The 16,023-nt window shown below is 44.8% G+C and overlaps 1 protein-coding gene across 1 annotated transcript in view; it reads right to left on the minus strand.

The window, feature by feature from the left end:
* EPHX2 (epoxide hydrolase 2) overlaps positions 1 to 16,023 on the minus strand; it is a 74,946-nt gene that overhangs the window by 14,960 nt on the left and 43,963 nt on the right. The window contains exons 10-12 of the mRNA XM_042243107.2: positions 15,665 to 15,691; positions 12,915 to 13,000; positions 5,366 to 5,477 (exon numbers count right to left, since the gene is read on the minus strand). Of these exons, the coding sequence (XP_042099041.1) occupies positions 5,366 to 5,477; positions 12,915 to 13,000; positions 15,665 to 15,691 (225 nt within the window). The remainder of the gene's footprint in view (positions 1 to 5,365; positions 5,478 to 12,914; positions 13,001 to 15,664; positions 15,692 to 16,023) is intronic.

Genomic DNA, 16,023 nt, shown 5'->3' on the forward strand with positions numbered 1-16,023 from the left:
CCCACTGTGATAGCCCGGGTAATAAATAGATCCCAACAAAGGCTAGATGGATGAGAAGAGAGGAGAAAAAAGGAAAGAATGTGAGATAAATACTTTGGTAGGAATGTCTTCTAAATGACCACATGGATTGTTTTATTTTTTTGCCCTCTACTGTAGGCTCCTATTTACCAAAGAAAGTGTGAAAGAAAATGCAGATTTTATGGCAGGAAGTGAAGAAGAACTAAAGAGCCTCTTGATGAAAGTGAAACAGGAGAGAAAAAAGTTGGCTTAAAGCTCAACATTCAGGAAATGAAGATCATGGCATCTGGTCCCATCACTTCATGGCAAATAGATGGGGAAACAGTGGAAACAGTGCTGACTTTATTTTTCTGGGCTCCAAAATCACTGCAGATGGTGATTGCAGCTATGAAATTAAAAGACACTTACTCCTTGGAAGGAAAGTTATGACCAACCTAGACAGCATATTAAAAAGCAGAGATACTACTTTGCCAACAAAAGTTCGTCTAGTCAAGGCTATGGTTTTTCCAGTGGTCATGTATGGATGTGAGAGTTGGAGTATAAAGAGAACTGAGCACTGAAGAATTGATGCTTTTGAATTGTGGTGTTGGAGAAGACTCTTGAGAGTCCCCTGGACTGCAAGGAGGTCCAACCAGTCCATCCTGAAGGAGGTCAGTCCTGGATTTTCATTGGAAGGACTGATGTCGAAGCTGAAACTCCAACACTTTGGCCACCTGATTCGAAGAGCTGACTCATTTGAAAAGACCCTGATGCTGGGAAAGATTGAGGGCAGGAGGAGAAGGGGACAACAGAGGATGGCTGGATGGCATCACTGACTCGATGGACATGAGTTTGAGTGAACTCCGGGAGTTGGTGATGGACAGGGAGGCCTGGAGTGCTGTGGTTTATGGGGTCACAAAGAGCTGGACACAACTGAGCGACTGAACTGAACTGAACTGATGGCAGGACAAGAAAAATTTAGACATAAATTTTTTTTTCTGTGCCTTTCGGCCTCCTCTCCCCCGACACTGTGCACTGTGTATCTGCATTAGACATGGAGCAAATCCTCATCAGCAGAAATACCTGCTCAACCTGCTCAACCATAAAGAACAACATTCTTCTCACATCGACAACTCCTTACAAGATAACCTTGACCTTGTAAGGGGCCACGATGAGCCATGATGACTCACTAGATTGTGTAAACTGTTGATAAGATATCATTTAATATACAGCTCTCTGTCTCAAAAAGTGTAACTGTGTCTAGACCTCTAATTGGTAGGACAGTTCTCAGAATTTTCTGAGAGACTGTTTCTGGATTATAGTCCTCAATTTGACTTGGATAAAATTGTGCATTTCTGGGACTTCCCTAGTGGACAAACCTAGACAGTGTACTGAAAACCAGAGGCATTACTTTGCCAACAAAGGTCTGTATAGTTTTTCTAATAGTCAAGTACAGATGTGAGAGCTGGACCATAAAGTAGGCTGAGTGCCAAAGAATTGATGCTTTCAAACTGTGGTGATGGAGAAGACTCTTGAGAGTCCCTTGGACAGCCAGGAGATCAAACCAGTCACTCCTAAAGGAAATCAACCCTGAATATTCACTGGAAAGATTGACACTGAAGCTCCAATACTTTGGTCACCTGATGGGAAGAGATGACTCACTGGAAAAGACCTTGATGCTGGGAAAGATTCAGGACAGGAGGAGAAGGGAGCAACAGAGAATGAGATGGTTGGATGGCATCACTGACTCAATGGACATAAGTTTGAGAAAACTTCGGGAGACAGTGAAGGACAGTGGAGCCTGGAGTGTTGCAGTCCATGGGGTCACAAAGAGTTGTACATGACTGAGAGAGGGAACAACAATATGCTTAAGTACAGGCACACTTAAAAGCATAGTTTTAAAACATCTGGGAAATACTCATCAAGCTATTCATAGTAGCTAGTTCTACAGAAGTGAAGGGGGATCTGACTTTTTATTTTAGACAACTCAGTACTTTTTTTCAGATAGCAGCCATGAAATACCTAAAGAATAAATGATGTAACAAACCACCAGCAGTCTCTGTAGCTCAAGGAATTACTGTGTTCTAGGGATTAAGATGGAGAAGGCGATGCCACCCCACTCTAGTACTCTTGCCTGGAAAATCCCATGGATGGAGGAGCCTGGTAAGCTGCAGTCCATGGGGTCACAAAGAGTCGGACACGACTGAGCAACTTCACTTTCACACATTGGAGAAGGAAATGGCAACCACTCCAGTGTTCTTGCCTGGAGAATCCCAGGGATGGGGGAGCCTGGTGGGCTGCCGTCTGTGGGGTCGCACAGAGTTGGACATGACTGAAGCGACTTAGCAGCAGCAGCAGCAGGGATTAAGAAAGATTCAAAACATCAAGGGTAATGTGGATGTAGATGGTAATGTGGATGTGGATGTCAAGGTTCCTTCCTTCTATCTCAAAACCATCTCTGTTAATTACCTATAATTTCCCCCTAAATTTTCTCTCTATTCCCTAGTTTTTCAGCTGGTTAAACACCTGAAAGTGTGTTTGGTGCTTGAAATTTGCCCATAGCTATGGTTTTACACACACACACGTGCACACCCATGGGCACCATGAAATCTCCAAAGAAATAAAATATAAATACATTGCTAAGGAGAAATAAAGAGGAAGCAGTGTTGGGGGTGGGAGAAGGCAGGGTTAATAGGACACACTGGACGTGCTGAGATGTCCCCAGGGTCAGAATCTTAAGATTAAAAAAAAATGGAACAGGTCGTACTGAAGTCACCCTAGCTGATTCTATTTGTCTTTGCTGTCTTGAGCTGCCACTGACTTCTCCTCCTCCTCCTTTTCTTTCTACAAAAAGGTGAAGGTCATAATCCCTTCCCTGAGAAGAAAAACACAGCTTTTGATTTGAGTTTCCACCAGACTTGGAGAGTTCCCAGGACAGGACAGTACATGTTGGCTAACAGTTCAAAGAGCTGGATCTCAACGTGGAATTTGTTTAAGCTACATCCCGAGGTGCTCGGAAGAACTTGACGTGGGAGGGCTGGGGACAGGAGTCTGGACCCCTGAGAGCTCACAGACGCCACCTGCAGGCTGGAGAGAGGTGGCAGCTGGGGTAGGGAGGTAGGAGGGTGGTGGTGGTGGTGCAGGGTACGTAAAGGGTGGGAAAGAGGGGCTCCCAGTACCTGCAGGCGTGCTGAGTCACTCAGTCATGTCCAACTCTTTGCAACACTATGAACGGTAGCCTGCCAGGCTCCTCTGTCCATGGGATTCTCCAGGCAAGAATACTGGAGTGGGTAGCCATTCCCTTCTCCAGGGGATCTTCCTGACCCAGGGATTGAACCTGAGTCTCTGACATCTCCTGCACTGGCAGGCGGGTTCTTTACCACCTAGGAAGCCCAGGGCTCCCAGGGCCCACCCCTGAATCAAAGAGTTGCTTTATGTTGTGTTTTGTTTATTGGCCTGAATTCAGCTTATCTTTAAAGCTATCACTTGGATGAAAACTATCCAACCAGACCCACCTTTTTCAAATGAGGAAACTGAGTGTAGAGACAGAAGCGGACAGGGCTTGTCCATTTCCTCACTGAGCAGGGAGTATACAGGCTGGAGGGACGCATCAGCTGCCATGGTTTCTCCTTAAGATCGAGCTTGGGGCCCATCTTACCAGCCCCAGATACTGGATTCACTCAATCTGGTCTTCTAGTAGCCAGATCACTAATTTGAATATAGAACACTTCCCTGCCAAGAAGCTTTGTCCTTAAGAACGAAGTCAGCCCCAAACAGTGACCACAGAGCAATAAAGGTACTGATTTTTTTCCACAATGACTGTAACAACCTTTGAAACAAAAATCATTGCTCTACAATGGCTGCTATTGGTAAGCATCCTTCCCCCTCCCCTGAGGTCACTCTGACCTTGAGCTTATCCTGGGTTGCCCCTCCCCTCCCTGCTTGGATGCACAGGACGCACAGATTAAATCCAAACTCCCTCTGAGTGTGGCTGAAGAGGAGGTGTGAGGGCTTTGAGGACAAACAAGGCAAGGTCAGCATCCTGACCCAGTCGAGTGTCTGGTCTCAGGCCGCTGAGTAAGACTCCTCGAGCCAGCTCAGCTGAAAAGATGGGAGAGAAGGCCACGTGATGATGCCAACAGAACTACCTGGCCCGACAGGCACCCAAGCGTCCATCAAGGGAAGAATGGATGAGCCACATACACGCACGGTGGGAAACTGCATGCATGTGTGCATGTTTAGTTGTGTCCCACTCTGGAACCCCGCGGACTGTAGTCTGCCAGGCTCCTCTGTCCATGGAATTTCCCAGGCAAGGATACTGGAGTGGGTTGCCATTTCTAACTCCAGGGGATCTTCCTAATCCAGGGGACGTGGGTTAGATCCTTGAGTCAGGAAGATCCCCTGGAGAAGGGAATGGCAACCCACTCCAGTTTCCTTGCCTGGGAAATCCAATGGACAGAGGAGCTTGACAGGCTACAGTCCATAGGGTTGCAAACAGTCGGATACAACTTAGCAACCGAGCGCGCGCGCGCGCACACACACACACACACACACGAGTGGCAGACAGGCAAAGGCTGGATAGCTGTGGTGAGATGCTGTCATGATCTTTATCAATAAACTCGATCCATCCTTCTCTCTTTGGAGTGTTAGGGAGCATCTTTTATCCTTTCTGGAATTACCCAGACATAGCTGGGCATCAGAGTGCAGGGCCCACAAATGGAGGAGGATCAGATGAGGGCAGCTGCAGGAGGGCAGCCAGGCTGGACGACGTTGCTCTCAGGGAATCCAGGGACAGGTGGAAAGCAGCCACATGCGTCACACAGCACTCAAACCCTGGGAAGCAACTCTGAAAGGCATCCTAGGCTTTGAGGCACACAGGTGATACCTAGAAGCCTCCCACATCTCTCAAAGGACATTTCCAGGGGATCTGGTGAGGGGCTTTTAGGCTCCAGTGCTGTCTAACTACAAACATCACTCCTCAGTACACAGAAATATCAGGTCCCAGGCAGGAAGCCAGGAGGTGTTCACAACTAGAGGTGGGTTTCACCAGCCGCTCAGCCACAGAACTAAGAAGAGGTGGCTCCAAATGAACACTCAGCCCCCTGCTTTCCCATTTCAGAGAAGCAGAGAACCTCATGCACCACACTGCTGTTCCATCAGCACCCCAAATACACACACACATGCAGAATTGCCATCACTCAGGAAGGACCAGCTGAGCTTAGCTTCACCTGAGCCTTCTTGTGAACACCTTTCTCACTGAAGCCACAGAAAACTCAAGAGGACAGAGACAGATCAGACCATCAGGGAGAAGGAGGGAGGAAGGAGAAAGAACAAAACCCTTGGTGGGCTGGCAGGGCCCTGAACTTACTGGTTCCTGGAAGTAGAGCTGATAATTGAAGGCGGGGTTGGCCTTGATGATCTCCATGGAGGACACTTTGGGATTTGACGGCATGAAGGGAGTATTCAAACTGGCCACTGCCCTGTGGGAAGAAGAGGCGTCAAGACACAGACCCTATAAGAAGACAGTCTGCAAGGACCAGAAAGGATCTTATGTGTCAAAACGTGAGCTCGGAGTTGGGGAGTTCCACATATATGATCTCACTCCAGCAGTGCATGGAGTACAGGACCTAAAACTAAACCACCGTTTTTTTAAATTTAATTTTTATGTATTTTATATACCCCAATACAAAACCAAAGACACTTTTTATTGGGGTATGACCAATTAACAATGTGTGGTAGTGTCAGGTGGACAGCAAAGGGACTCAGCCTTGCATATACATGCATCCATTTCCCCCCAAATTCCCCTCCCATCCAGGCTGCCACGTAACATTGAGCAGAGTTCCCTGTGCTGTACAGCAGGTTCTTGTTGGTTATATATTTTAAATATAGCAGTGTGTACACGACCTTCCCAAAGTTCCTAACTATCTCTTCTCCCCAGCAACCATAACTGCAGTATTTCTCACCTACTTGCCTTCGACAAAGACATGCACACAAGCATGCCCTCATGTACATTACATGCAGTATATCTATCTCGATTAGAATAAGTGCATGGCATAATCTTTCTCTAGATTTTAAAAACACAGTCATTTTTCCTTCCTTCCTTCACTCACTGTTTCCTTTGTGTTGAGTGTAATTCCATGCCACATACTAGGGGAGAGAAAACATAAAACCGATACTCCAGGAGCTCGCCATGGTCTAACAGGAAGCCTAGACAAATACGTGCATGTGTGCTCAGTACTGCCTGACTCTTTGCAATCCCATGGACTGCAGCCAGCCAGGCTCCTCTGTCCATGGGATTTCCCAGGGAGGAATATTGGAGCGGGTTGCCATTTTCTTCAGGGAATCTTCCTGACCCAGGGATCAAACCTGGGTCTCTTGCATTGCAGGCAGATTCTTTACCATGTGAATTACTAGGCTTCCCATAGGAACAAAAGAGAGGGTGTATTTGAAAGACCCCATGAATGCAGAACTAACAGAAGTTGGCCAGGAATACAGTTAGCTTGACTGGTTGGCAAGAATTCCATATCCCACTCTTACCTTGGGGAAACTTTTCCTATGAAAGAAACAGATATGTAGGGGACTCTCTTGGTGGTCCAGTGGTTAAAGCTCTGTGCTTCCAATGCAAGGGGTGTAGGTGTGACCCCTGGTCAGGGAACTAACAACCCACATGCCACTAGGCACAACCTCCCCCCCTCCCCCCGCCACCCAAATAAACAGTTAAGAAAAATCCAATTAAATTAAAAAAAAACCAAACAGATATATGAAATATATTAAAAAACAGATAAAAAATATACATATTTTATATATAAAATAGGAGCAATGGGATAATCAGGGCAAAAAAAATAATCAGAGGAATGACTGGTAAAGCTTACTCCATACTAGCCAATAGACATATAATTCAAACCATATATGATTAAAATTTTCTAGTAGCCTGCAGTGCAGGAGACCTGGGTTCAATTCCTGAGTTGGAAAGATTCCCCTGGAGGAGGGGATGGCAACCCACTCCAATATTCTTGTCTGGAGGATCCCCATGGATATAGGAGCCTGGCAGGCTACAGTCCACAGGGTTGCAAAGAATTGGACATGACTGAGTAACTAAGCACAGCATAGTAGCCAAATTAAGACCAGTAAAAAGGAATATGTGAGATTAATTTTAAACATTATTTAATATTAGTTAATTTGATATTAATTTTAATTTAATGTTAATGGAAATGTTAATTTAATATTTAACCTAATATATAAAAATATTAATAATTTTAATATGTAATCAATATTAAGAATTATTAAGAAGCTATTTTACATTCTTTTTTTCATACTAAGTCTTTGGAACCTGGAAGGCATTTTCTACTTATAGTAATCTCAATTCAAAACTGGCCACATTTCAAAGGTTCAATAGCCATGGTTAAGTTATATTTATGCCTATAGGTTTCTAATGATACCATAGTGAACCCATTTTAAACATTATTTAAGTCACAAGTCAAGAAATTGTAACTTTTACTAAATAGAATGGGACAGAATGGGGTTTTCTTCTTAATCATCTTGACATATTATTTATTAGATATTAAAAAACCATCACTAAATGAGACAATAGCATGTAAATGAAAATGTTGGCTTAAAGCTCAACATTCAGAAAACTAAGATCATGGCATCTGGTCCCATCACTTCATGGGAAATAGATGGGGAAACAGTGGAAACAATGTCAGACTTTATCTTTTGGGGCTCCAAAATCACTGCAGATGGTGACTGCAGCCATGAAATTAAAAGATGCTTACTCCTTGGAAGAAAAGTTATAACCAACCTAGATAGTATATTCAAAAGCAGAGACATTACTTTGCCAACAAAGGTCCTTCTAGTCAAGGCTATGGTTTTTCCAGTGGTCATGTATGGATGTGAGAGTTGGACTGTGAAGAAAGCTGAGCGCTGAAGAATTGATGCTTTTGAACTGTGGTGTTGGAGAAGACTCTTGAGAGTCCCTTGGACTGCAAGGAGATCCAACCAGTCCATTCTGAAGGAGATCAGCCCTGGGCTTTCTTTGGAAGGACTGATGCTGAAGCTGAAACTCCAGTACTTTGGCCACCTCATGCGAAGAGTTGACTCATTGGAAAAGACTCTGATGCTGGGAGGGATTGGGGGCAGGAGGAGAAGGGGACGACAGAGGATGAGATGGCTGGATGGCATCACCGACTTGATGGATGTGAGTCTGGGTGAACTCTGGGAGATGGTGATGGACAGGGAGGCCTGGCGTGCTGCAATTCATGGGGTTGCAAAGAGTCGGACACGACTGAGCGACTGAAATGAACTGAACTGAACTGAAATACTTAAAGACTACTTAGTACATATAAACTGCATTAAGATTACAAAAAGCTGAACCATAGCCTCCTGGCAGCAGCATCTTTAGGTGATTGTTAAAGAAAGGATATAAAACAAACAAGTGAGTACATCCTTATTTTAAATAGGTCCCCAAAGCTTATTTCAGTAGAAAGGCAAAACCATGACTCAAAGAAATATTCCACACCAAATGTTCCCTTTTCTTTTTCCTTCACTCATTGTCTGAATAGAAAGGCAAAGATCAGCGCTGTCAACAATATTTTTTAATAAAAGATGCTCCCAGACCCAGAGATGCACAGTCCCATTCTCTGGAGACCCAGAGATGTGAGACCCTGAGAGGGTCTCTGCTCCTTTACAACCTCCCAGGAATAAGGTAACAGGGCTGATTTGATGAGAGCAGATGGAGGAGAAGCTACTACCCCAGAACCAACAGCAGACATGGTGGAAATGGCACAAGGAGAAAAGAAACAGGAAACCAGAGCATGCCTGCATGTCTCAGATCTGATGTTATTATACACAAAATTTCACTTGGCTCATATTAAATCTTTTAAAATTCTCACAGGAGAGAAAGAGACAAAGAGAGAGAGACTAAGTTTAATAGAGTAACAACAATGTGGAGACCATACGTTGTTGCTCTGTTTCTTTTTGTTCCCTTCAAGAAGCATCCAGGGACTTCCCTGGTGACCCAGTGGTTAAGAGTCTGCTTTCCAATGCAGGGTCTGCGGGTTCAATCTCTGGTCGGGGAACTGGGACCCCACGTGCTGAAGGGCAACTAACTCACAACTAAGGCCCAGCGCAGTCAAATAAATAAAAAAAGAAGAAGAAGCACCTAACACAGTCTGCAGAGTAACTTTTTGGTGAAACTGATTCTTAAGAGCTGATTTCTTACCTTCCTTTTGAATGAGAGAGAGAAAACAGAGAGAGAAGCTAAAGAGATCAGAAGAACAGAGCACAAAAACTTTAAAACTATTTTAGGAAATGTTTGATTTTTTTCTGGTCTTTGAGATCACCCAACCGTATGAATGGGGGTTGAACTGAGCATAAATATTTTTAAAGTCTCTCAAGTGTTTCCATTTGTATAAACTCTGCCAATCCAAAGTTAATTGGGTTAGTTAGGGAAACACAGATGACTGCTAAGGATGATGTTTTAGTTAATTTGCTAAGATAGAAGGCTGAAATGGGAGGTCAGACAGGCTCTAACTGCAGTTACCAACTCAAGTGGTGTGTGGCCACAAAGGTCACCTGACCCTCCAGGTTCAAAACAAGTCATCTGAAAGCTCCCATGGGTGCCTGAAATGCCATCCTGAAAATGGTCATGAGTGATGTGATCATGATCATGAAATATCACTCCAACCTGACTTCTGTACAGCACTTTGCAGGCGGGGTAGCCATGTGTGTGTATGTGTTCAATCGTTAAGTTGTGCCAGCTCTTTGCAACCCCCTGGACTGTAGCCCTCCAGGCTCCTCTGTCCATGGGATTCTCCAGACAAGAATACTGGGGTGGGTTGCCATTTCCTCCCCCAGGGGATCTTCCCAGCCCAGGGATTGAACCTGTGTCTCCTGCAGCTCCTACATTATCAGGCAGATTCTCTACCACAGAGCCACCTGGGAAGCCCTGGAATAGTTGGGTAGGAGTGGCAATCACCACTTTGTGGTTGAAGAAACCAGGGTCTAATGGGTGAAGTGAGTTGTCACACAGCCAGTTCAGGGCAAAATCAAAAGCTGCATTTTCTGACTCCGACCAGGGCTAAAGTCTCTCCTGGTCCTCAGTTCTATAAGCTGACATCCCTGCTACCTCACCCACTCCCCTCAAAGTCCACCCTTATTGTCCTGCATTCTGGCTACTTGGGTGCTGCAATATTCACTGCATTACTGGTGACTGGGACAGGCCTTGTGCCTAAGACATTAGCTCATTAAACTGTCCTTACTAAGAAATGGAATATTTTCTGCCATATCAGTCAACAAAGGATGTCACAGTCATCAGCAGCTGCAGCCCTCCAAAGTGAGCAGGTAAACCCCGAGGGAACTCAGGAAAGAAAGAATACCTACCATCTAAGAGTCTGGATGCCGGGAGCCAGCGTGAGGAACTCCGCCCATGGCAAAGGTCATGAGGAAGGAGGCTTCAGCATATGCAAAGGCGGGATCGAGCCTCAGGAAACCCCCTGTTCCCGAGCATCTACCCTCAAAACCAGAGTCTACCTACTTTACTGTTTCATGCTCTCACCTATACCTCTGACTTTACAGGGGGCTGACCCCCATTACCTCTCTCGGAGAAGGAGTTAATTTACAGCTCCAAGTCAATAAAAATTCCTGGGCGTGACAAGAGTGTTTCAACTTATGAACTCCTCTGAAGGTTATCTAGCCTGCCTGTACGGGTTCGTCTGGACACATGTGATTGTTTGCAGCCTCCCACCAGTGAGAGGCACGAGATGTTTTAGACTTACTAAAGGCAGATTCTTTTGGGAAGTTAGAAATTATTGGTATAGTGGGTTGGTTAGGAATTATATTGGTGAAGGGTTTTTCATTTGTTGTGCCAATAATTGCTGCTAATTCCCTCCCCTGGGTGTGACAAGGGTGTCTCAGGTCAAACCTCTCTGCTGACAGACTAGCTTGTGTGACAACCTCTCAACCATAAATAGCACAGAGAGTTTGGAGTATTTTGAAAGTCTTAATTAGCATAGGGCTTTTCTCATTGTTGAGTCAATGATTGCCGCCAGGCCTCCATATCCTTAGGCACCTGGGAATATATAAATCAATGTATTTGGAATATAGAAAAGGAAATATAGTAGTTTTTGATGTTAGCAATACTAGACTTTTTGAATTAATGAATTTTCTCTTTGTTATAGATCACTGTACTTTGTTATAAATCACTGTGTCCTTGCTATGCAGAAATGTAACTTTATCACTATCTTAAGACTAAATAGATCTTAAGGGGAACATTGGTGAAGGGTTTTCATTTATTGGGCTGATGTTTGCTGCTAAATCTCCATATTCCCTGCCCTTATAATGAATATAACTAGCATATAGGAGAAATAAGTATTAACCTTTAAGCATATAGGAGAAATAAGTATTAACCTTTAAGATTAATCATGTTAACCTTAGGTTAAATAAATTCCTTTCTTAGTTGTAACCCACTACACCCTCACCCTATAGGAATGCAACTTTATCTGCTACCTTCAGAGGGTGGTGCCTGGTTTAAGAAAAAACACCCTTGGAAAAAATGAGTTTTTTGGTTATCAGAAAGAAAGGATCATAAAATGTCAGCAGGCCTCATGGCCAGATGATGATGTAAGACCCCTAAGACCTTTATGTATACTTTTATGTGAAGCACCTGATTTTGATAAAGGTCAGGACTGCTGACCCCTGCGTGACTTTAAAATTTCCATTTATCTCTATGTATAACAAAAGGTATATAAGCAAACCCTAAAAAATAAAGAAATCGGATCAGTTTCTGGAAAGACTGATTCCCCTGTGTCATTTCTTTCTTGCTCCCCATTTTTCTGGCTGAATTCCCATCTGGAGCGTGGGTGCTCGCCACGTCTACTTACTTGCCCCAGCTTTTAAGCTCCACGCTAGAAGGAGACGAAGGAGGGGCACCTTCCGATATTGAAGTGGCACCAGTGGCCCAACGTAGATGGTGCAAATTCCTTGTCTTGGAATTTTATTGGTATCCCATGTAAACCAAGTTATTCAGCCTCCTTTTCTCCACTAATATTTCCTACTACACTATCCATTTCTAATCTCTCTATATATCTGTAATTAAATAAGTTTTTTCCTAGGACGCCAATTCCATCTCCACTTCGAATTACCCTGGATCCACCGGGGCTGGACCCCATAGGACACAACTGAGCGACTTCACTTTCACCTTTCACTTTCATGCACTGGAGAAGGAAATGGCAACCCACTCCAGGGTTCTTGCCTGGAGAATCCCAGGGACGGGGGAGCCTGGTGGGCTGCTGTCTATGGAGTCGCACAGAGTCGGATACGACTGAAGCGACTCAGCAGCAGCAGCAGGAACCATCAGACTGCAGCCACTCCCTATGTTGAGCCCTGAGAAAACTCAGGATGTAAAAACACAGCATGCTGGCCTCAGATAGCTGAAGTGCATGTCAAAGGAATGGTTTCAGTGAGCCCAGACTCTTGCATCTTCCCATACATGGGAAAGTGCTCAATTCCCTTAACTTGAGATATCTCGTTTTCTTTAATTAACAATCAACTTTAAAAAATTATTGGAAGATAGTTGCTTGACAATATGATGCTGGTTTCTGCCATATATCTGCCATCTGCTGCAAAACTGCTGTCCAACCTGGCCCCCTCTCACCTCCTCAGAGCAGTTTCTCGGAGCTATCTGAAACACTATCTCCAGGCTGCAGTCCTCACTTTGCTGCAAATAAAACTTGCAACACTTGAGTTGTGAAAATTTTTTTCAATGCTACTCACACACCAGTGAGCTAAGGGAATAAGGTTTACCTTTTCAGATAACAACCTACCATTTTCAAGATGTTTTCTAGAACTCAAGACCTGAGGAAGGATTTTAGGGAATTCAAGTCCAGTCCGACTCAAACTCTTGATGCCCATTGCCTAATTACCTCACTCTCTCAGGGTGGAAGAGAGCGATGGTCCACACCAGCATGCCGCCCCAGTCGTGGCCGATGAACACAGCCTGAGCGATGCCCTAGGAGGACAAAGAAAGGGGAAGAGTGTGAGCAGGTTCCTGGGATGGGGGATAGGTGCTGAGAGCTGGAGCCCTGGTTCTCCCCTGAGGTCCAACCACAGCAACTACTTCCAATGTCCACTGTCTTGAAACCTCTGTCCCCATGTGTGGGCCCCACAGACCTGCCACACAAACTGGCCTTTCAAATCTTCTTGGAAGACTGAGGCCACTGGCCACGAATTCCCTCTCTACCTTCTCTCCAATCAAAATTTTTTTCACCTTCTTTCCTCCTATTTGTCTTAAAGTGAGAATGACTCCCCTCCCCTCCCCTCCTGTGCTCATCTCCCATTGAGTGGTTATTATTCTGTTCCCTATTCTTTTGGGATCTTCTCTCCCCTAAGTAGCCAGGAGAGCCTCAAAAGCATCTTATATCTCCTGATTTTTCCCTGCATCTTCCTCTTCTCTGCTGCTGTAACCACGAGTGACCACACTCCCGTCCATGGAAGACCTACTGAGTCACAGGCTCTTTGTTTTCTAACACACATTTTGCAAATGAAAAGATGGCTCACAGTGGTCAAGAGACTTGCCCATGCTGCATGGATGATAAGTGGCGGAGGTCCCAGGTGGAGGTCAGACCCAGGTCCCCCAACCTAAGGACTTCCTAGGTGGTGCTAGTGGTAAGAATCCACCTGCCAATGCAGGAGACATAAGAGATGCTTCCCTGAGTCAGGAAGATACTCTGAAGGAGGGTATGGCAACCCACTCCAGTATTCTTGCCTGGAAAATCCCATGGATGAGGAGCCTGGTGGGCTAGTCCATAGCATTGCAAAGAGCTGGACACTACCAAAGTGACTTAGCATGCACACAGCCCCCAACCTAAAACTGGGCTCCCTCCTCTGTCCTACCTACTGATCGCATTTAGGGCCTTCAGATCCTTCCAAGCCTCACTGGAAGGAAGTGGGCAGGGCACAATCATTAAAAGAATGATACAACCATTAAGAACAGGATATCACAAAAATCTGTTAGAATGTACTAGGCCCAAGATGGCAAAAGGTTTGACCTCCAATAGACCTTGAGCCTCATTATATGCTCAAACATTCCAAACCACGTTAAATGAAGGCATTAGATTTTAAATATTTCAAAAGGGGTGTAACTTTTTAAAACTCGTGTAATATTGTTGTTCAGTTACTAAGTCAGTTCAGTTCAGTCGCTCAGTCGTGTCTGACTCTTTGCGACCCCATGAATCGCAGCACGCCAGGCCTCCCTGTCCATCACCAACTCCCGCAGTTCACTCAGACTCACGTCCATCAAGTCAGTGATGCCATCCAGCCATTTCATCCTCTGTTGTCCCCTTCTCGTCCTGCCCCCAATCCCTCCCAGCATCAGAGTCTTTTCCAATGAGTCAACTCTTCGCATGAGGTGGCCAAAGTACTGGAGTTTCAGCTTCAGCATCATTCCTTCCACAGAAATCCCAGGGTTGATCTCCTTCAGAATGGACATGTTGGATCTCTTTGCAGTCCAAGGGACTCTCAAGAGTCTTCTCCAACACCACAGTTCAAAAGCATAAATTCTTTGGCGCTCAGCGCTCTTCACAGTCCAATTCTCACATCCATACATGACCACTGGAAAAACCATAGCCTTGACCAAGATGGACCTTAGTCGGCAAAGTAATGTCTCTGCTTTTGAATATACTATCTAGGTTGGTCATAACTTTTCTTCCAAGGAGTAAGCGTCTTTTAATTTCATGGCTGCAATCACCATCTGCAGTGATTTTGGAGCCCCAAAAATAAAGTCTGACACTGTTTCCACTGTTGCCCCATCTATTTGCCATGAAGTGATGAGACCGGATGCCATGATCTTAGTTTTCTGAATGTTGAGCTTTAAGCCAACTTTTTCACTCTCCTCTTTCACTTTCATCAAGAGGCTTTTGAGTTCCTCTTCACTTTCTGCCATAAGGGTGGTGTCATCTGCATATCTGAGGTTATTGATATTTCTCCCGGCAATCTTGATTCCAGCTTGTGTTTCTTCCAGTCCAGCGTTTCTCATGATGTACTCTGCATATAAATTAAATAAGCAGGGTGACAATATACAGCCTTGACGCACTCCTTTTCCTATCTGGAACCAGTCTGTTGTTCCATGTCCAGTTCTAACTGTTGCTTCCTGACCTGCATACAGTTGCTAAGTCATTCATGTCCAACTCTTTTGTGACCTCATGGGCTGTAGCCTGCCAGACTCCTCTGTCCACGGGATTTCCCAGGCAAGAATACTGGAGTGGACTGTCATTTTCCTTTGCCAGGGGATCTTTCTGACCCAGGGGTCAAACCCACGTCCCCTGCATTGGCAGGAGGATTCCTTACCACTGAGCCACCTGGGAAGCACTGTGGGAATATTAAGATATTTTCCAAACTTCTTAACCTGGCACTAAGGCTCTCCAACTGGCTTAAAGCCAACAAAGATATCCTATCCTTTGGAAGATGCTTTTCATAAAACAAGAACCAAAACAAATTCATCTGTGTATTCTCCAAACCTGTCTTTGTGGTCCCTTCCCACCCACCACCGCCACTTCCCGGCCTGTGCCACTCCCTTGAGAGCTCTGACAGATGACATCTTCTAGGGTTATATCTTTTCTTTAACTGCCCAGCCCCAAACAGAATTCTCCAAAGAGATCAGTTCAAGATAACTTACCAACTTATCCAGGAAGGTGATCATGTCCTAAGAAAGAAAACACACAGCAAAATCAGAACTGTAGCCATCCAACTCAGCAGCTTGAAGATTAGAATTACTGTGTTTGCCTTTGTTACAGTCTGAATTGTGTCCTCCCCACCCCTAATCCCATCCCCAAATTCCCCTAACACCTGGTACTTCAGAATATGGCTGTATTAAATATCTGAAGGTAGAGTCATTTAAAAAGTGATGAAGTTAAATGGGGTCATTAGGATGAGCCTTAATCCAATATAAAAGGGAAAACAACTATGGCTTCCTGTTTCTCAGTCCCGCTTCTCCAAAAAGAATCCCAGGTAACTTGTCACAACATCTCTGTTTGT

This window comes from Ovis aries, chromosome 2 (genome assembly GCF_016772045.2).
Source record: "Ovis aries strain OAR_USU_Benz2616 breed Rambouillet chromosome 2, ARS-UI_Ramb_v3.0, whole genome shotgun sequence".
Classification (NCBI taxonomy): Eukaryota; Metazoa; Chordata; class Mammalia; order Artiodactyla; family Bovidae; genus Ovis; species Ovis aries.